The sequence below is a fragment of the Eumetopias jubatus genome, unplaced genomic scaffold (assembly GCF_037043125.1).
Source record: "Eumetopias jubatus isolate StellerSeaLion01/CBP00866 unplaced genomic scaffold, mEumJub1_p1.0 scaffold_4, whole genome shotgun sequence".
NCBI lineage: Eukaryota > Metazoa > Chordata > Mammalia > Carnivora > Otariidae > Eumetopias > Eumetopias jubatus.
The window spans coordinates 49395797-49418563 of NW_028274810.1; the positions used below are offsets into that span (position 1 = coordinate 49395797).

At 36.2% G+C, this 22767-nt stretch overlaps 1 protein-coding gene across 1 annotated transcript in view; it reads left to right on the top strand.

The window, feature by feature from the left end:
* The first annotated feature begins 675 nt into the window (after positions 1 to 675).
* The window catches only part of ANKRD13C (ankyrin repeat domain 13C), an 88776-nt gene continuing 66684 nt past the window's right edge, over positions 676 to 22767 (top strand). The window contains exons 1-2 of the mRNA XM_028102572.2: positions 676 to 1411; positions 20054 to 20095. Of these exons, the coding sequence (XP_027958373.1) occupies positions 967 to 1411; positions 20054 to 20095 (487 nt within the window). The 5' untranslated portion in view covers positions 676 to 966. The remainder of the gene's footprint in view (positions 1412 to 20053; positions 20096 to 22767) is intronic.

Consider the following 22767-nt stretch of genomic DNA (forward strand, 5'->3'; position numbering starts at 1 on the left):
ACTCTGACACCTGCTTGAAATTCATTTATCTAACAAAACTTTGAGCGACCTCCCTTCTCCCCATTTGCTGAATAGCCTGTTTTCCACGGTCAGCCCCTAAACTACGGTGAGTTTTCTGACACCCCAACACTAAAATTTGTCCCTATTTTGTGTGTGTGTGTGTGTGTGTGCAGTCCAGCTCCCCACATTCGTCGCGCAGTTGAAATACTGTACACCCAATTGTCTTGCCTCCTCTGCTGAGCTCTTTGGAGCCAGGAGTGGCGTTCTATAAAATTCCTAGCTCAGTATATGGCACAGAGTAGATGCTTAGTAAAATGGTTAGTGAACGAGTGTCTTGTGCATCATCTCCCTGACATCATATCCTGTGTGCAGTGGCGTCAGTTTGCACTACTCTGCAGGAGGCCCAGAGGTCCGAAGGTTTAAGTCATCGTTTATAACGTGCATCGAGTATCTCAAACGCAGGTTAAAAGTTTCAGACTGCACAGAAAAAGCACGGCCACCGCGATTATCACGTCCTTAGCTTGGGGCGGAAACACGGTGCCTGGGAGGAGCCGGCTCTGGGTTGCTCTCTGTGAGTGGAAGGTGCAAGGGAGGGAGCAGGCAGCTCACTTATCGCGGTGTTTCCTCCGTCCTCCCGAGGCAGCTCTCGCGAGAGAAGTCAGGGTAAGATGGCTGTGCCCTGTTTTTCCGTGTGAGGCAGGCGGCTGCGGCAGCAGGGACAAGGATCCTGGTGTCGTGGGCACCTGAGCTCTAGCTCCCCCCAGCGAGCGCGCGTCCCTTAGTGCCTAGGCGAGAGCCGGCTCTTCTTTCTCCAGGAGATGCGTTTGTCCCGGCCTCGGGGGCGCTCTGAGAGTTCATGCTGCGCTGGAGGCGCCTGGCCACCGCTCTAATCGCCTTGCGCCGCTGCAGCGCCAGCTCCGTCGCGGGCGGTGACCCTCCCGGATCCCCTTTCTGCCCCTGGCGGCGATGACCGGGGAGAAGATCCGCTCACTGCGGAGAGACCACAAGCCCAGCAAAGAAGAGGGGGACCTGCTGGAGCCCGGGGATGAGGAAGCGGCGGCTACCCTCGGCGGCACCTTTACGGGAGGCAGGATTGGGACAGGCGGCAGCGGCAAGGGCGGCAAAGCCTGTCATAAGATCTTCAGTAACCATCACCACCGGCTGCAGCTGAAGACAGCTCCGGCCTCCTCCAATCCCCCTGGCGTCCCGGCCCTGCCGCTGCACAGTTCCTCCGTGACTACCACCTCCCAGTCCCCGGCTCTTCTAGCGGGCACCAACCCCATTGCTGTCGTCGCAGATGGAGGCAATTGCCCCGCACACTACCCAGTACACGAGTGCGTCTTCAAGGGGGATGTGAGGAGACTGTCTTCTCTCATCCGCACGCACAATATCGGACAGAAAGATAATCACGGTGAGGAGTGCTCGTCCCTCTCTCCACCTCTCCTTTCCCGAACCCAGCCTGTGCCTCCCCAGGCCAGTGGAATCCTAGGCTTCTCTCCAGCCGACCTTTCTTTCCTTTCCTTTGCCCATCATCCGGGCCAAATGCCTGTAAATCATGACCGTTTCAGTAATAGCATGCCAGTGGTCAGGGGATTGGTTCTTGTGGGTGCGAAGGAATGTTTCCTCCTTGCCCACTTCAGAGTTTCCTCTGAGAAGCTGTTTATCTTTGAGACAGGCCTTCAACGTTTTGATTTTTGACAAAGAAATTTTAAATTGCCTCTTATCCAACCTGGCCTTCTTCCTTTGTTTATGGAACTGTTTCTTTTCTTTCTTTCCCCCTCTCCCACCTTGGGATCTCGAATTTTGAACATATAAATGGCCCACCTCCCTTCATTACTCAGGTACAGATTCCAACTTGACTGCAACTGGTTGTGATTCCTACCTGCCATCGGGTTGTCTGTTTCTTTTTCTCTGCTTTCATGAAACTTAGTTTGATACAAAGTGTCTACACTATACTTTTGAGATGGAATATAGAATGCTTTGGTTTCTGAAAGCCACAAGGTAGAAATTTGTTGGCATTTGATACCTAGAGCAAGTAAGTGACTTGAGTAGCTAAAATTTTGTTGGAGTTTTGAGTGTTTTGCTTGTTTTACGTAATTGCTAATAATGTTTCATCTTGATGACTGACTAAAAATAGTACTATGATTTTTCATAGTAACTTCATCATAGCCTATATGACAAAATAGAGTATCATTTATTATTCAAGGACTGTATTTCTACTTTCTTCCTTGACTAATTAGCTGAATTTTTTGTTTCTTTAGTTTTAAAAACATAATGTGATTGAGTTGACATATAAGCAGCAGTACATTTATTAATGAAAACTAATGTAAACACATATTTTCAACATTTAATAAGCCATTTTAAATTGGGTAATTGACAGATATAGCTCTGCTTTTAACTGAACATGACTGTTGTATACATTCAATTAGAACACACTCAACTCTGTGTTCAAAATAATATATAACATTAATGAAATGCTCGCCTGAGGAATAAGCTCCCTTAATTCCATTGGACTCCAGGCTTCTTATCTAAAATTAGGGCAAAAATTGAGATAAAAAAATAAGATTTCTATTGGTTGTATAATTCTCTAACAGCTGCACTTGTATCTGAATTTACAATATTGTAATAATATCACTGGCATTTATCATAATTCAAATCCTCAAAAAAGTACCTGAAAGCTGCACCCAGTTTTTCATTCCTACACTTATTTAATCATTTTACTGTTGTTGCAACAAACATAATCTTGTTTGTTGATGGTAATTATATTCTAACCCTTTGGGAAACAGTTTGTATTAGGAGCTGTGTTGTAGTTTCAGGTTATTCGTTGTTTATTAGGAAGTTTTTCAGAGTTGGCCTTCATAGTGGGTGTATGTATATATGTAGGTATGTGTGTGTGTATATATATATATATATATATATATTTTCATAGGGTCATTACCTTTAAAATATTTACCTTGAAATATCCGTGAAAACAGATAAAAGTTTCTTTTTGAGAGTTAATTTCCTTTGAAAGAAGAGATAGATGAATATGACTGACAAGGTACAATAGGATAGTATTTTACAATTGATCCTCTTGGTTAATCACAGAAGGTACTGAATTATAGGATTATTGGGCTTCCATATTCTGTAATCCAACATTTTGGAGTTGGTTTATTAAAATACTCATTCTGTTCAAAGTAAATAGAATCCTAAATCTCTTCAACGCTTGTCCTTTATCCACTCAACTTCACTTTTTAAATTGCCTTGACATACCAAATGTTTGCATTTACTTAGCTGCCCTTGTACTGTTGATACCTCTGATGACTGTAACCAGTAGTTCACATACCTCTGGAAAGTGTCCTTGTTTTTTTCTCTGCCATATATTCTCACCTCATGCTGTGAAGTCCCCCAGCAAGAGTAGGTTGTATTTAATGTGCTACTTCTTTAGTCCCTTTTTTTCTGTAGCTGCATAATTTCCCCATTACGTTCCTTTATTTCCTGATATTTTCCTAACCTGGGTACTTTATTTAGATTTTACGAATATTTTTTCCTTCACATTACAAAAGATAAATGCCTTTTAAGTCACCAAACAAATTAAAGCTGTGTACTTGGATTGTTATGACAGGATAAGTGCATAGCAGATTCATACACTCATACAGGTGCATCGCAAGGCCATACAGTCATACCACATCATACCACATAGTTAGTTTTATATTCACCAGAGGGCGTACTTCTAGAACATGATGATGATGATGATGATACGATTTACTGAGTGTGTCAGCACCGTGTTAAATGTTACTTACATTATTACATTTAATTCTCACAATAACCTTGCAAAGCAGATTGTTTTATCCTTATTTTAAAGGTGAGGAAAGTGAAACCTAGAGATGTAAGGAAACTTTGCTAAAGTTGCATACTTGGTATAAATTGCAAAGCTGGAAACTGAACTAATAGCTGGGACTCAAGTCAGTGGTCAACCTCTGTAAATATTTCTATTGATTAGGACCCACTATACTGCACAGAAGTAAATTCTAATGTGTACTGTGGTAACTTACAACAAAGTTTTTTAATATATATTTTCCCATTTAGTCCTTATAGTAGCTTTTTTTTAAAGAGTTTATTTATTTATTTGACAGAGAGCAGAAGCAGGGAGAGCAGCAGGCAGATGGAGAGGGAGACCCATGCGGGGCTTGATCCCAAGACCCTGTAATCATGACCTGAGCCAAAGGCAGATGCTTAACTGACTGAGCCACCCAGGCGGCCCCTTGTAGTAGCCTTATGGAGAGATTTTGCCATTTACAACTTTTCAGAATTTTTCTGTAGAGTCCAAATCTCTGACTCTTCTTTGTTCTTTGGCAGTTTCTTTTTTTATGTAATGGCACAAATAAATGGGCTACCTCATCCACATGATAGCTCTTTAGATATTTGACAAGAGTTATCATGTACTTAACTTTAGGTTAAACATTCCTAACTTCTGTATCCATTCGTTGTACGACTTGGTTTATAAACTGCTTAGATGGCCCCTGAAATAGTAAAGACTATATAATTATGTTAAATAAGTAAATGAAAATTTTAATCATCTTCTTTCAATGAAACTCAGTTTGTTAATTCTTCCCTTTGAGGATGGTGCTCAAGACTAACCTTATAAGTAAAGACAAAAAGGAGACTCTATTGCTCTAAGCAATATACGTTTAGTAATTTATATTACTAAAAAGCACACACTAAATAATACAGTGCGAGAATATGTTAATTTTTTAATACTGCTTTTTCTCAAGTGATTGGCTATCTCTCCATTTTCTCTCTTCTTGCAGTTATTTTTTTAACCTAAAACAGGACTTTACATTTATTAAATTTTATCTTGTTAGTTTTGATCCTTTATTCTACCTAGCTGGAAAGCTTATTGAACCTTAATTTGGTCACTGTTTAGCTCACTATTCATTAGCTCTTTGAGTTTGCAGTGATCTCTGATTCGATAAACTTTTTTTGGAGTGCGTATGTAATGTATATTTACAAATTACTGACTTGAATAGGAGCAAGGATCAAGCTTTTTCTTTTGTGGTAAAATGTTGGTTGAGTATGATTTGCCTTTTCTGAGTCATCAGTTATTTTGAGGAATACTGTATTTGGATCCAAATGTATCTTTGAAATGTAAGTTAAATACAGTAATAGGTATAACGTCATGAATATACTATGTTCAGATATGCCAAATGATTATGACTCATTGTATATTTAGTAAAAGCATTTTTTTTGGGGGGGTGGGGGAAAAGATACATTAAATGTACACAAATTTTATTAAACTTTATATCTTTAGTGTATTTTTAGTTCTATATTATTTTTTTCTTTAGTATAGAATTAAAGTTTAAGTCTAAGCCTCTCTTCACATTGTAAAAATTTTTCTGAATCACTTTTTGCCATTGGTAGTTAAAGTATCATGGTGACATGCTGGGTTTTTTTTTTTTTTTTTAATAATTCCCATGGTAATGAGTTTTACTTCTTTAGCACCTTTAAAATTGAGAGTGCTTATGAAGCATATAGAACACTTTCTTGGTTTTGACTGCAATTCCTATTTGTTAAACTTGTAATTTTGTTTTTTCCCTTGAGTTAAATATCCTTAGACGTAAAGTACTTTGCCTTGGACATTCGTCAGAAACTTTTAGATACCAGAGTGATGAAAGTCCTTGATACATGAGTTGCTTAAACCAGCCTTTCCTAGATGTGAGAAATTTCTGATGTGTTCTGAGAGATTTGGCAGTTTCTACAGCCTTTAATTACATTGCCTGGCATGTGACAAGCCATCTTCTCCATACAGTTAATTTTTATTTTTACTGAGTTGTAGCATAATCTTTGTGTAGCTAATTTTTATTTTTACTGAGTTGTAGCATAATCTTTGTATAGCTATTTCACAAGGTGATTACAAATTTCAAATGTGAGTTAAATTTCAGTTGAGAATATTGCTGCCAATGTTGGTAACTCAAGGGAATGGTAATGAAATGGTTAATACGTATAGCCTCTCTGCCTGGTGGCTGGCAGATTTCTTCAGACAGGGATTTTAAAACATCTTAATTTCAGAATGATTAAAAATATATGTTTGAGAATTGAGGCATTAGGATAATCTGTTTGGTGCCTATGTGGTAGGTTTATTTTGGCTTATTCTATATACATCTTTAAATTTCCTTTTGATATTATTTTCTCTGCTTTGTGTTTGTTACTAAAATCTTTATGATGGGTGGTGCAAGAAAATAATGCATCTTACGTCTGTTTGAGAAGTGACTATAAAGTTAGACTTTACATGGCAAAAAAAAAAAAAAAAAAAAATTCTTGAATTAAGCCTTAGGTGAACAGTTTTGGCCAGGGAGGTTAAAATGATGGCACATCTTTTAAAAGAACAGTAATAGTTTTGTATTTTTCTCCTCTTTTTTTTTTTTTTTTTTTTTTGGTCTTTTCTGGACTTTGTTTTTGAAAGGCAGACCTCAGTTTGTCTTAGAAAAAAAGTGAAGTAGTTTCTGGAGGCTTAAGATAATCCATTAAAGTGTCCTGCACCTTCACTTAGTATGAGGGTGTTTTGGCAGTGAAATCTGTCACTTCACTGATCTATCAGGGTTGATTCAGTTGATCTTTATGACAATGTGAATATGACCTTCCTCTCATCTTTTCCTCCATGTGCCTCTCCTAACAGAGTAGGGCTGTCCTTGCGTTAAGTGGATATGTTTCCTGATGGCATTACTATAAGTATTAGAATGTTTCTTCACACTTAGAATTGTGATGTGAACACATCTGCAGAGCTACCTCAGAAGAGGGTGGGGGGGGAATCCTCTTCTCTCCTTTCTGTACTGAGCTATAATAGGAGCAGGAATTCTGACCTTTTAACTTTGGCAAAAAAGGAAGCAGAAATGAACAGTTATTGACCATGTTCTGTTTTTTGCATCCTCAATAAGGTAGGAGAATTCTGGAGAACTTGAATAACAGAATTCTAGGCAGTCTGTCCCAAGTTAATGTCATTCTTGAGTCATAGAGATCTAATGCATAGTACAGTGTAATAGGATGCTTTGGGTTCTAGAAAATGAGCATAGTTCCTCAAAACTTGAGTGGGGGCTGGGCAGACCAAACAGTGGGTTCCTGTTCACATACTATTTATTTCATTGGGGGATAGATGGAAGATCAGTTTTAGAGCAATACTGAAGCATGTAAAATGGGGTAGGGAAAAGAGAAAAGGTCTTTTTCCTGTCTGAAAATTATGAATGGTGTTTATCATCAGGATGTATGAGGTTTAACTGTGTGGCTTGGTTGAACTTCATCTATTCTTGAGCCTGTTACTCTTGTTGAAATTCCAAAGATTATCTGCCAAACTAGAAGGCTGTCTCTGTATTTGGACTTAGATCTAACTTTGAGACCATGCTTCTATACAAACTGGTTTTTATGAAATTATACTGTTTACTTAACTACTGAAATAAGTAGATATAATAATATCTACTTTGTGGGGCATTATAGTCTCAATTGGGAGACTGCAATTGAAACTATTTTAACTCCAAAGGCTAATATAATAGTAATATCCACAGATACCAGTATCGTACTCTCACTTGTGCTGTTAAGTACCTTTCAGCAGAAGACATTCTTGTTCTTGAGGTTTAGATAGTACTTCAGTTGCGGTTTTATCTGATACTTTAATTTATACTGCCTGTCAGTGTGCTAAAGGGTTAGGTTTATTTGACTCTCCTACAAGTCATCTTTAATCTACTGGTTTGACTTGGTTTAGAGTATTTGGATTCTTGGCTGTAGATATTTATCAGGCATGTTAATGCATGTGCTGTCTTACTCAGCACTATACTGAATTCTATAAAAGCACCTATGCTGTGTTGAATATCCTCTTAAGCATATATATCCTTTGGTTGGCTTTCATAGAGAATCATGTGGAGACCTGCCTTGGTCCGGGCTGGAATGCTTTTTGGAGAGTATAAACAGATTTTAACACTATTCTAATGGTTCTTTATAGTTATTTTTTTCTTTTCTTTGCTCATTCATTCCTTCATTTAACCGATACATACTGAACTAATATGTGACAAGTGTTTAGGATGCTGGGGTTACAGCAATGAACAAAGTGGCCAAAGTCCCTGCTCTCATGGAGCTTACATTCTAATGGGGGAAGATAAACTAATAAATAATGTGGTATGACTGATAATGATAAATATCATGGAGTGAAATAAAGCAGGGTAAGGAGAATAGAGAGGTCTGGGTGTACAGGGGGGGAGGAAGTAGTAAGTATTTCATTGAGGCCAGGGTCAGGGAAGACATCAGGGATAAGAGAAATTTAAAGTCACCTAAAGAAAATTAAGGAACAGCTATCTGGCAGAACAGAGTTTCAGACAGAGAATAACAAATGTAATGGTACCATGTTCAAGGGGTAGAAGGAAGGCCAAGTGTGGCTGGTCCAAGAGGAAGAGTGGTAGGAGATAGGAGATTTGAGAGGTAGCTGTGGGTATAAGGTTGTAGAACTTTTATAGACCGTTGTTGAGAATTTTGGCTTTTACTCTGAGCAAAATAGGAAGTGAGGATTTTGAGCAGAGGAGTAACACGATCTGATTTTAAAAGACTCAGTCTGGCTGCTATATGAAGCAGAAACTTGGATGGGCAAAGGTCAGTTTAACATGCTATTAAAAGTGGGGGTAGCTTTGAAAATAATGAGAAGATGGAGCTGGTTAGGAGTCTATGATGGATGTAATATTATATGTGTATGTGGGTTTTAGTAGTATAGTACTGTTTATGAGAGAAAATACAAAAATTCTCCCTTTTTTACCTCTTGCTTGGATGGGGCTTGAAGGTGTCTGTAGAAGCTGGAGCTATGTTGGTTCTAATACTTAGAATTTCCTGTTTTCTCCCTAGTTAGGGCACAGGTGAAATCAAAACTATTTCTATAATAATATAAAGTCATTGCTTGCCTTTTTCACTATGCTGACATTTTTGCCGATGGCACAAAAGCAGTGGTGGGTAAAGTTTTTGGAACCTGAGTACAAATCAAGGCACCGAAACTGCTAGTATTTATTGCGTATTCACTGCCACATACTTGTAGTTAAAAGAAAAAAAAAAGCCAATTTCACTTAATGTCTTTGATGAGGCTATAGAAATGATTAATTTTATTAAGTCTTAATCTCGAGTACTTATCTTTTTGATACTTTTTGTGACATAATGTAGATTTTGCATGATGTTCTTCTGCATAATGAAGGGAAAATAAGGGAAAACATTTGTATAGTTGTTTGAGTGGTAAGCCAAACTAGCAGCTTTTGTCATGGAACACCGTTTTTACTTGAAAGAAAGGCTTACAGACAAACTATGGTTATTCCAATTTGGATACTTGGCAGAAATTTTCTGGAAAAAGGAATGAAGTGAGCCTGTGACTTCACAGAAAATAATTGGTAGCATTTGTTGCCAATTGAAAAATTCAAGCTTTGAATCAAAAATTAGAATTTGGGAAATTCGTCTTTGTCACACTAAGGTTGATAGTTTCTCTCACTAAGTTTGACAGCTTCCCAGTATTTAAAGACTTCTCTGGTCAGATTGGTGATATTACCAAATGTGTTTTTTTTTTTTTTTGTATAAAGAAATGTGTTGACATTTGGAAGATCTGTATAACTCAGTCAACTTGCATTTTTCAGATGATCAGTGCATGATGTTTCAAAATCATGCATCAGTAAAAGATCCATTTAAAGTGCAAGAGAAACGAATGGATTTCAGTGTAACTCAATAGAAAAAGTTTATTGATATGGTTTTGGATTTAATATTGCAGCTAACCTTTAAGAAATCACCACTTACTGAGTTTTGGTGTAGTTGCAAAGAACATCTACAATTATTTAAAAAGGCTATTAAAATACTTTTTTTTTTTCAACTGTGTATCTTCTGAATCTAGATTTTCTTCATATACTTCAAACCAAAGCAAATTTCCACGATTCAGTGCAGAAATAATTATAAAAATCTAGCTGTGTATTAAGCCAGACATTAAAGAAATTTATTTTAATTTTTAAAGAGTTTAAAATAGCACACTCCTGTCATTTATTTTTGTTTTAGAGAAGTTTTTTTTTCATAAAAAAATTATATTGATATGTAATGGAGTTATTGTAAATGTAAAATTAATAAAGTTTTACAACATTTAATTACTAATATAGTAAATATCAACAGATTTGTCCATATAAATAATTAATCCATATAAAAGATCTTTAATAATTCTTAAGAGTATAAAAGGGGTGTTGAGACCAAAAAGTTTGAAAACTATTGGTCCAATAAAGATTTTAGAGTCATGACACACATTTCTAGATATATAATTTTAGGAAGTTACCTAGCTATTATTAGCTTTATTTTTCTTACCTGTGAAATAGGAATAGAATTTGTCTCACAGGGTGTCAGGGTAAGATAAGGTTTATAAAGTATATAGCATAGTGTAGGGCACATATGATAGATGTCCTGTAAATCTAGGCTTTTGGTTGATTTGCATACTTTAGCATTGCAGTGGTCTTAATGTTACTGGAATATTTTTTTATTCATTTGACAGAACAGAATTCAGTTTATTTACCAAATTAGAACCAAGGCATCTGATTTCAGATTTGTGGAAAGTTGGCAGAAGGTTATTTTAAGTTTTTAGTATCTTTTATGTAACAAATTAGCTGAAGCAGCAGGTTGAGGTCTTAGAAAATTGAGGGAATAGTAGAAGAGGATTAACTGGGACATTTGAGCACTTAGTTTCATGGTATTCTTGGCCAGTAAAGAAAATCCAGTGTTGGCTAGAGTGGGAGGGGGGTGAGGATGAAGAAAATAATGATGATTTGCATTTAAAATATTGAAATCAAAGCATGATATTTGGTATCCTTAATTATAATATGTATTTCTGATTATGTACTTACCTGTAAAATGAGAGGGATTGGATAGTTGAACACAAAATCATTTCTAGTTCATAAATCTTTTGAAAATGTGATTAATTTTGACTGGTTATAGTAATTTTAATTTGTTACTTCAGTAGGTACCGATGATTTTACCCTTTTTCCCCCCCAATTTTATTTTTTTAGAAGGGGGGAGGGGCAAAAAGAAGGAGAGAGAGAATCTGAAGCAGACTCCATGCTGAGCACAGAGCCTGACTTGGGGCTCGATCTCACAACTGTGAGGTCATGACCTGAGCTGAAATCAAGAGTTAGACAGTTAACTGACTGAGCCACCCAGGCACCCCACCCTTCCATCTATGTATTCCTTGAGGGTTTAAGAAAACAGTAATAATCTAGGTGTATAAAGGCCTGCTTTCTTTACCTAGGTGCTCTGTCTAGACTTTGGTGGATTCTCCTTAATTTGTGTAATTTTTTGAAAAGTTACTATATTCACATGCTACAAAGTTATAAAAAGATATGAAACATACATTATAAAAATAGTTTCCTTCCTGGGGTGCCTGGGTGGCTCAGTTGGTTAAGCTTCCCACTGTTGATCTCAGCTCAGGTCTTGATCTTAAGGTCCTGAGTTCTGGCCCCCGGTTGGGTTCCACGCTGGGTATGGACCCTACTTAAAAAAAAAAAAAAAAAAAAAGATTCCCTCCCATTCATCTTTACCCACTCAGTTATCCTTCTTGACAGCAACTGGTGTTATCAGTTCCTTGTTTTCTTCTTGTCACCGTTGTCAGCATTCAGAATATGGTCCTTTTTTCTTTTCTCCTGGAAAATAGAGAAGTGAAGAAAGGTAACTATTACTACCTTTTCTACTTTAGAGAAAAAAATGGGTATTCACAAATTTATGTGTTTGATTTAAATGTCTTTTTCTTTTTTTAAAAGATTTTATTTATTTATTTGACAAAGAGAGACACAGCGGGAGAGAGGGCACACAAGCAGGGGGAGTGGGAGAGGGAGAAGCAGGCTTCCCGCGGAGCAGGGAGCCCAATGTGGGGCTCAATCCCAGGACCCTGGGGCCATGACCTGAGCCAAAGGCAGAAGCTTAACGACTGAGCCACTCAGGTGCCCCAGATGTCTTTTTTTTTTTAAATGTCAGATTTATATCTCTAATCTAGACTTCTCCCTGAAGTTCGCAGATTCTGTAATCATCTCTGCTTGGGAATCTCAGATATTTCAAAATTTACTTGTTTAAAATGTTATTATTTTCTACCTTATCCCCTCCCATCTGTCCACCCAGTCATTTATTAAATCACATCATTAATTATCTGGTTGCTCAAGCCTCAGTCATTGGGGTCATTTTTCTCACCTCCTCCTCCTGGCATACATATCTAACAGGTTATTTTGAATCATCCTACTTTCCGTCTCCACTGATTGGGCTCCATCGCCACTTTGAGACCAATTTTTATTTTTTCTGTGGAATACTGCACCAACTCATATCTAATCTCTTAATGTCCCCTTCCATTCCATTCTCTATATGGTAACAAGGGTGATCTTGAAATGTAATTTGTATCACGTCATGTCCCTGTTCAAGATCCTTTAATGCCTCTCCACTTAAAAGTAAGTTCATATTTCTTTTTAAAAAAAAATATTTATTTGACAGACAGAGAGAGACAGCACAAGCAGGGGGAGCAGCAGGCAGAGGGAGAAGCTGGCTTCCTGCTGAGTAAGGAGCCTGATGCGGGGCTCCATCCCAGGACCCTGGGATCATGACCTGAGCTGAAGGCAGATGCTTTACCTACTGAGCTACCCAGGCATCCCTAAGTTCGTATTTCTTACCATAGTTATAGAGCACCGCATGATCTGGCCCCTGCCTGCTTCTCTGATATAATCTTGTACAAATCTCTTTTTTTTCTATGTTCTGGCCATACTTGTTTTCTTCCAGTTCCTTGAATCTGTTGGGTTATTTCTGGTCTCTGACTGTAATGCTTTTTTTCTCATTCTTTGAGTTCTTAGTTCCTACTCCTTTAAGAGCTCATTTTAAACATTATCTCATAGAGAGATTTTCCTGCCTGAAAAATCAGAAGGTTATGTCTTTCATTATTATTTTTGATCTTAACTTTTTGTTATCTTTCTGAACACCTATCACAATCTATTTTGTTTCATTTTGATTTTTTTTCTCTTTTGTGACTATAACCTCTGTGAGGACAAGAATTATTTCTAGCTTGTTAATGGTTGAATCTTTCATATCTAGCACTATGCCTAGAACATAGTAATGCTCAGTAAGTATTTATTAAGTGAGAGTGAATGGATTTTACTTCCAGGTAAAATTTTGGAAAGATAGCAGAACCTTTGAACTTCTCTTCGAATTTTACATTGAAACAAAACAGTGACTCTAGAATCAAGTAAACTAAATTATGAGAGATGTTAATAACAGCAATGTGTGATTATGTATAGCAATTATATTGACTGACAGGTGTTCTATCCTGGAAGCAATGCACTATGACATGAAACCCTTACTGATTATAGCAGGGGTCTACAAACATAATTAAAGGGAAAGATAGTTACAGAGTTGTTGAATCACTATGTTATACACCTGAAACTAATGCAACATTGTGTGTTAACTATACTTCAATTAAAAAAATTTTTTTTAAAAAGGGCAAGATAGTAAATATAGGCTTGCAGGTTGTACCATCTGTTGCATGAAAGTTGCCATCAACAATTGATAAACAATCAACACGTGGTTATGTTCTAGTAAAATTTTATTTATGTCATGTCTCTGAATTAGAGGATGAGAATGTGTCTAATATGGGAAACAGTTGGGTGCCTGGGTGGTTCAGTTGGTTGAGTGTCAGACTCTTGGTTTCAGCTTGGGTCGTGATCTTGGGGTGGTGGGATTGAGCCCCGCATCAGGCTCTGCGTTGGGCATGGAGCCTACTTGGGATTCTCTCTCTCCCTCTGCCTCTCCCTGCCCCTCTCACTCTCTCTCTTTCTGAAAGATATATATGGGAAACAGATGGCAGGAGCAAGTTTGTGCCCTACAGCAAGCCAGCTCCTTCCTTTTGCCTTCATTTACTGCTATCCTTAGGATTATAGCAGTAGCTAAATGAATAAATATAAATAAATAAATAAATAAATAAATAAATAAATAAATAAATAAAGCTATTTCTAAGACCTTATTGAATAGAAAAATTCATACCAAAGAAGCAAGTGGGCAAGAAAGCCTGTTTTAATCCATAGCTGGACTAACCTGGGTGATGATTTTTTTTAAGTTTATTTTTTAGTGATCTCTACACCCAGTGTGGGGCTTGAACTCACAACCCCGAGATCAAGAGTCATATGCTCTTCTGACTGAGCCAGCCAGGTGCCCCTACCTGGGTAATGATTATTAAGGCAAAATAAGATATCCAGTACAAAGGCTTTTATAAGGAAGAAATTATTAGGAACATGAATAAATATTTGCTGCAATTTTAGCAACTTTACTTATCCCCCACTTACCTTCTATTTATTTATTTTAAACAGCTTTATTGTGATATAATTCACATATCAAAAAACATTTGATCCATTTAAACTGTACAGTTAAATGGCTTTTGGTATATTCAAAGTTGTGTAGTCATCACCACAATTAAAAAGAAATCCTGTACCCTTTAGCTTTCACTTCCAGCCCAACTCCCCATTTCCCTCAGCCCTAGATAGCCACTAGTCTACTTTCTCTAGACATTCCATGTAAGTGGAATCAAACAGTATGTGGTCTTTATGACTGGCTTCTTTCACTTAGCACATTGTTTTCAAGGTTCATCCATGTTGTGACATATATCAGAATTTCGTTCCTTTCTATTGCCAAATAATATTCCATTGTACAGATGTACCTCATTTTATTTGTATAGTCATCAATTAATGGACGTTTGAGTTGTTTCTACTTTTTGACTATTATGAATAATGCTGCTGTGAACATTGGTATGTAAGTTTTTGTGTGGACATGTTTTCATTTTGTTGGGTATATACCTTTTGCTGGGTCATATGGTAACTCTATTTACCATTTTGAGGAACTGCCACACTGTTTTCCAAAGTGGCTACAGTATTTTACTTTGTATGAGGATTTATTTCGGTTTCTCTTCCTTGCCAACACTTTTTTTGTTTTTTTGTTTTGTTTTGTTTTGTTTTGTTTTAGACATCCTAGTGAGTATGAAGTAGTATCTCATTGTGGTTTTGACTTGTATTTCCTAATGGCTAATGATTTTGAGCATCTTTTCATGTACTTACTGGCCATTTGTATATCTTCTTTAGAGAAAAAGCTATTCAAATCCTTTCCTATTTTTAAATTGGGATTTTAAAGTATTTTGTTGTAAGAGTTCTTTATATATTCTGGATATTATCAAGCATATAATGTGTAAAATATTTTCCCCTCTGAGTTATCTTTTCACTTTCCTGATGTCATTCTTTGCAGCACATTTTAATTTTGATGAAGGCCAGTTTAGTTTTGCTTTTGTGCTTTTGTGCTGTGCTTTTGGTGTATCTGAGAAATTATTACCTATTCCAAGGTCACAAAGATTTCCTCTTTTTTGTCCAAAGAGTCTTATAGTTTTAATTCATATATTTAGGTCCATGATTTATTTTGAATTAATTTTTATGTGTAATGTGATTGATCCGTTGATATATAGGTCTGTCTTTACACAAGTACATACTGTGTTGATTACTGTGGTTTTGTAGTAAGTTTTGAAATGGGATGTGTAAATCTTCCAGCTTTGATGTTCTTTTTCAAGATTGTTTTAGATAGTCTTAAGTACTTTGTATTTTTATATGACTTTTAGGCTCAGCTTGTCAGTTTCTTCAAAAAAGCTAGTTGGGATTTTGATGGAGATCATTTTGAAATTATAGACCATTATGTCAACTTACCAATATTTAATCCTTGAACTCAGGATGTCTTTCCATTTATTCAGGTATTATTTAATTTCTTTCAACAACGTTTTGTAGTTTTAGGAGTATGTCTTGCACCATTTTCCTTTTCTTTGTTTCCCATGCAGCAGCTATCTCTCAACTATTTGATTCTCTTTGTTTTATCTAGAATATTAGAATAGAGTCTCACAGGAAAAAGCTTAAATATCAGCTTGTTCTTTTAGCTTCAGAGTTTAGAAGGGCCTTCTGCTGTTCATTTTTTGAATGAATTGAGAGGAGTGGGGGCAGTCTGATTGTCCTTTCCCATACTAGATTTGAATAAATCTTCATTTCAGGATGGATGAGCAGCAAAAAAGTCATTTGATAGTCTTTGAAAAATATTCATTATAAAAGAAGTGTCATTATAAGTATCCTGAAGATACTGTTAAATAAAGTCTTGACAGTATAGAAAATTGAATGAAAAATGTAAAAAATTCATTTGAGAAAAAGCCTAAAGGAAGAGGAGAAAAATTTGAAGAATGAGGGATAAGCTATAGTTCCAGCAGCAAAAGACAGTCTTCCCTACCAGTTCTGGTAAAAAAGAAGGAAAGAAAGAAAGAAAAGAAAAAAAATTGCAGAAAAGAACTTGACCCAGGTGGGAATTGTGCCCTTTCCTGAAAGAGTTTTCTAGTTGAGTATCAGACTGGTGAGGTTTGAGTCATGTGCTCTCCCTGGTTCATGTACTTAACATATGAGGTTTGTTATTGAGAGAAAGGAGTAGGGAAAAAGATTGCAAAAATAGTAACTGTGACGTCTGCTAAAAGAGAAGAAAAGGACTTTTATGAGACACATCTAAAGGAGATTGGGAAAAATTGAAAATTTGTTGTTGAGTTAATGATAAAAAAATACGAATGGCAAGATTCATTACTGATAAAATTGAACTTCAGGTAAGAATGATTTAAAAGCACTAAGAGAGTAATTATATTTCGATACAAGTTATGATCAATAGTGCTCATAAAATTATCTTTATGCAGTAACAGTACCAACGAAGAGAAGGCACAGAATTACAGATATGGAGAAAAGTTAAAAAGAACGAAGTAGAATTTCTGTCTGTAGTAATGATAGACTAGATTATTAGGACTAGTCTTCTTTAGAAGCAAATAAGAATAAAATATTCAACTTTAAGGGCATTGTAGATTTAATGAGGTAGGAAGGAATTACTGGGCCAAGATCTGGCAGAAGATGGAAATCCAAAAATTTGAGCCTCGCATTTTAAGTTATTTTGCCCCAGTAGCTTTTGCAAAGCCAAAAGAAGTAGTGGAGAGGCTGAGCAGCACTTTTGACAGCCTCACTGAGCTAAGAGGACAAAAGATGGAGGTCAGGGCCTACCAAGTGTGGGATATCTCTTAAACACTCTGCTGTTTGGGCTGGTAACTTAAAGAGCTACACCTTAGGAATAAGAGTGAACAAAAAGTAAATCAGCTCTGATGGAGGCTGGAGTACAGCTTTGAGTCATTTGTGAGGGTCAAAAAAATTGTCAGTCCCTGGATTAATGAAGTCTAGTACCCCCAGCCATATGTCAAAAGCAAATGAAAGTACCTGGAGGATTTGTTTCTTAGGCTTCAAAATTTTTATATAGAGAGCTCATTAAATACTATATCCAGTATATAATTAAAGATGACCAGCACTCTAAGGAAACTGAACAACATGAGTGAGAACCAGGGGTGGAAAAAAAAAAAATCAGAGCTTCATTTATTGTAATTACTATTAGAGGCTTTAAATAACAATGTTTATTTTGTTCTTGGGGGATAAGAGAAAAGTTTGAATATTTTAGTGGAGAACTGGAAATAATAAAAATTGAAATCATGTATTTGAAAATGAACCAAATAGAAATTCTCAAATGGAAAAATATAATAGCTGAAATTCAAAACTAAATAAATAGGTTTACTAACAGGTTTAGACCCTGAAGAAGACAGAATTCATGATCTTGGAAATAGGTTAGAAGAATATATCTATAATGAAAATGGAAAGGGAAAAAAATTTAAAAAAAATAGAAAGGGTGACAAGTTCTACTTTAATTGAACCCCAGGAGAGAAGAGAGGAAATGGAGCTAAGACAATATTTGGAAAGATACTTGCTGAGAGTTTTACAAAATTGTTGAAAGAACTGATTCGGAGATTCAAGAAGTCCAACCCAAGCAGAATAAAAAAAGGAATCCACGTTGGAGTGAAATGGCTGATAATTTAAACAAAACAAAACAAATGTAGCCAGACATGTCACATTACTTTCAAAGGAGGAGTAGAAAGTCCTATGGCTGGCTTCTCAGCAAAAAAAGGAGATCATAAGACCACATAGAGTGCACGGGAAAAATAATAGCCAATCAATAATTATATTGATAAAATATATCAATATTAGTAATATCAATAATTATATTGATAAAAAATAGTACGGTATTCTTCAAGATTGAAGTCGAATACACATTTACACACAAAAACCTGAGGGAATTCACTTAAACCTTCACAAAAGGTAATCTTGAAGGATTTGTTTTGGGTAGAAGAAAAATGATTCTGATGGAAGATTAGAAATGAAGGAAGGAATGAAGAGCAACAAAAATGGTTAAGTAAATATTTCTAAATGAATATTGACTCTATAAGATAAAAATATAAACTTGTAGGACTAGATAGCAGCATAAAAGAAGATACCTAGCTCCCTAAAGAGTCTGAAATATTTGGAGAATTGAAGTTTGACTTTTTGGAAAATAGTTTATACCAATAACTTGGCAACTAGTGAAGTTTACTTCAATCATAATGTGAGCAAAACCTCTTTTCTGGGGACATGCTTCAATGTATGATTATTAACAAAGTTTGCATATCTCAACTAGAATTCGTTATGAGGTATGAAAACTGGGGAGTATATGGCCTAGTCGCTAAGGGAAATCTTATTTCGGAAAAACATAATTATGAATTATGTCCCCAAATCTGTCTTCTTGTTGTTGTTGTTCCTAATAGTTAAGACAGAAAAATTTATTGTAGTCCAGGTTTTTTGTTTTGTAAAATTACTTACAGAGAAAATTTAAGTTTAATGAATTTATTAAGCTTCTAAATTTTGCACAAAATACTATCTTGCTGTATTTACAGCCAGCAATTCATATTCCATTGAGCTTTTATCAAGCAAAAGATTTTGTCTGTGTGTGTTAACCATTTTGGCAGTTTTGTCAAGTTAAGAGATTGGGGTCGATCATACATAAGGTTTTTTAAAAAAGTAGTCAAATCTTTTCTCTGTGACTCTCATGAATAAATAAATAAAAAAACATTTAAAAAAATCTTGTTTTATCCTGCATATGATTTTTTGATAAGTGTGCAGCTCATTTTATTGGCAAAAATTGTTTATGTGGTGCCTTCTGTAAAAATGCTAATATCTGAAAATTAGTATACATAAATTTATTCAGTAACTTTTTAAAAATTATAGGTTTGCTTTCTTTTATAATTGATGTTTTTAGGCTACTAGTGTGGCTTAGGGTATCATTTTGAAATTAAATTAATCATTATATAACTTCAATTAATAGGATATAGTCCAAACTTCATAGCATAGCCTATAATCATCATTAATTTATCTTTTGCTCATCTTGCCAATTTCATTATTTACTATTCTGTTTACCCCCACTAGTCATAAACATTTGTTTGTTTCCTAAATATAAACTGTTCTTGCATTTTAATGTAATTTGGGGGAATTGTTTTTAACATAGAATACTAGTCAGTGTTGCTTTGTTTGCCTATAAATTTCTAACCCTTTCTTCAAGACTCATTTCAATCTGATCCCTCTTCATTAGTTAATTCTGTTTGCACAGGCAAAATTAGGAGCTCTGTTTTGTGTTCCATTATCATGTTATACTCTCTTTTATTCTAATAAATAACAATAGCAATTCTTTATTTTTATATCAGTCTCTAACAGAAGACTTCTGAACAACTTGAGGACTGGGATTGGGTGTTTTTGATATCTGTCCCCAAAGATGAGTATATAATAGGTATTTGAATTGTTTGCTGAATGAACAAAGAATGATATGATAAAGAAATTAGTAGCAAAGGAGTCTGTGAAATTAATTGGAAGAAGGTATCTTGAAAGCAAACTGGTATCCTTTATTTGGTGGGCGTTGAAGGGTGGGGAGTAGAAGTGTTTAGAAACCATGGCATCCTCTGACTTTGAATTTGCCATATTAGCAAGATAATTTTGCAGTCACATTATTTTTGCTTAAAATCTGTCAGTGAAATTTCTGAAGGAAATAAAACCACTTTTAAATAAAATTTCCTATGTTTTTATACTAATTTATTTATTTATTTTTTTAATTTTAGGAAACACTCCTTTACATCTTGCTGTGATGTTAGGAAATAAAGGTTAGTAAATATTTCGTTTCTTATGTTTAACTTTACTTATGTAATTTCAAATTTAGTTAAAAATTTTTAAAATGAATATTTTTTGAGTTTTTCAAAATTTACATGATTATTTTATTTGCTAATTGAGTTAGGATTCAGTATATTAAAAATAATATTTTCTTGGGCGCCTGGGTGGCTCAGACAGTTGGGCGTCTGCCTTTGGCTCAGGTCGTGATCCCGGGTCCTGGGATCCAGCCCCACATTGGGCTCCCTGCTGAGTGGGGAGCCTGCTTCTCCCTCTGCCTCTGCCTGCCGCTCCCTGTGCTTGTGCTCTCTCTCTCTCTCAAAAAAAAAAAAAAAATCTTTAAAAATAATATTTTCTCATTTTCCATAGTTCATCTTAAGACTTAAGGGAAATCCTATACTAATTTTATGCTTTTTTTTTTTTTTTTTTAAAGCATCTTGTCTTAGCTTGGACTGCTTTTTTTTTTTTTAAAGAATTTTATTTATTCATTTGAGACACAGAGATAGAGAGAGAGAAGAGAAAGCATGAGCAGGGAGAGAGGCAGAGGGAGAGGGAGAAGTAGGCTCCCCGCCAAGCCAGGAGCCCGATGTGGGGCTCGATCCCAGGACCCTGGGATCACGACCTGAGCTGAAGGCAGACGCTCAACCATCTGAGCTACCCAGGCACCCCTAATTTTATGCTTTTTGAAACTGTTTATGGGCACCTGGGTGGCTCAGTCGTTAAGCATCTGCCTTCAGCTCAGGTCATGATCCCAGAGTCCTGGGATCGAGTCCCACATCGGGCTTCCTCCTCAGCGGGAAGCCTGCTTCTCCCTCTCCCACTCCTGCTGCTTGTGTTCCTGCTCTCGCTGTCTCTGTCTCCGTCTCTCTCAAATAAATAAATAAAATCTTTAAAAAAAAAAAAAAGAAACTGTTTATTATTTTGTTATTTTATCAAGTATTTATAAACTTGTTAATTATTATAATCCCTTTAATATTCAAAGAGTTTATAAGATTCTTTAATAGGGATTGTTTTGTATATCTAAACTCAGAAGGCTAACCTTTTGTGTATTAGATGATTGTGAGAACTTGTTTATTCTTTAATTAAAAAACCATCATAGGTGATTTAAAAGATTTACTTTTTTTTCAATAATTTTTATTGTTATGTTAATCACCATACATTACATCATTAGTTCTTGATGTAGTGTTCCATGATTCATTGTTTGTGCATAACACCCAGTGCTCCATGCAGTACGTGCCCTCTTTAATACCCATCACCAGGCTAACCCATCCCCCCACCCCCCTCCTCTCTAGAACCCTCAGTTTGTTTTTCAGAGTCCATCATCTCTCATGGTTCGTCTCCCCCTCCGACTTACTCCCCTTCATTAAAAGATTTACTTTTTAAAAAATGATTTTATTTATTTATTTGAGAGAGAGAGAGAGAGTGCGCGCACGTGCACGAGCATGAGCAGGGGGAGGGGCGGAGGCAAAGGGAGAGGGAGAAGCAAACCCACTGAGCAGGGAGCCCGGATGCGGGCCTGATCCCAGGACCCTGAGATGGTTAATTGTCTGAGCCACCCAGGTGCCCCTAAGAGATTTACTTTTTAAGGCTATTGATAGAAGTAAAAAAATCTTCCCACTAATCCTGAAAAGTGAGGATTTCAGATAGAGAATTGGCAACATTTTGATGCTGGATTTTAAAATTTTAGATGTGTTTAATAAAAATCTTTTAAAAACATACAGTCTTAAATTTTTAAACAGGGTAATGAATTTTTGTTAACACTTTTCTTTCTGGTGATCTAGAAGTAATATTCTGGAACATCTGTTATTGATACACAGTATAATACAGTTGGTATAAACATCTGATCTGAATATATGCAGATCCCGGGGGTGTTACCAGAACTTGCTTTGTTGAGAAACAAAATTCTTTCGTTAGTTTGGTTTTTAGTTTATACGCTTAAGCATATGATCTGCAGACTAATTTAATTTTGATTTTAATTTTGTATAAATTGGTGGCTTAAATATTTTTTAGTTCTTTTTTTTATTTAGTTATGCTTTTTTTTTAATACTTTCTTGCAAGGAATACTCACTTGAGTAACTTCTTTTTATTTTGATGTTGAAATTTTTTCTTTTTTTTAAATTTTATTATGTTATGTTAATCACCATACATTACATCAGTAGTTTTTTTTTAAAAGGTTTTTTTTAAGATTTTATTTATTTATTTATTTTAGATTTTTTATTTATTTGAGAGGGAGAGAATGAGAGATAGAGAGCACGAGAGGGAAGAGGGTCAGAGGGAGAAGCAGACTCCCCGCTGAGCAGGGAGCCCGATGTGGGACTCGATCCCGGGACTCCAGGACCATGACCTGAGCCGAAGGCAGTCGCTTGACCAACTGAGCCACCCAGGCGCCCCACATCAGTAGTTTTTGATGTAGAGTTCCATGATTCATTGTTTGCATATAACACCCAGTGCTCCATTCAATACGTGCCCTCTTTAATACCCATCACCAGGCTAACCCATCCCCCCCACCCCCCTCCCCTCTAGAACCCTCAATTTGTTTCTCAGAGTCCATAGTCTCTCATGGTTCATCTCCCCCTCCAATTTCCCCCCCTTCATTTTACCATTCCTACTATCTTCTTTTTTTAAAAAAATGTAATGTATTATTTGTTTCAGAGGTATTGGTCTGTGA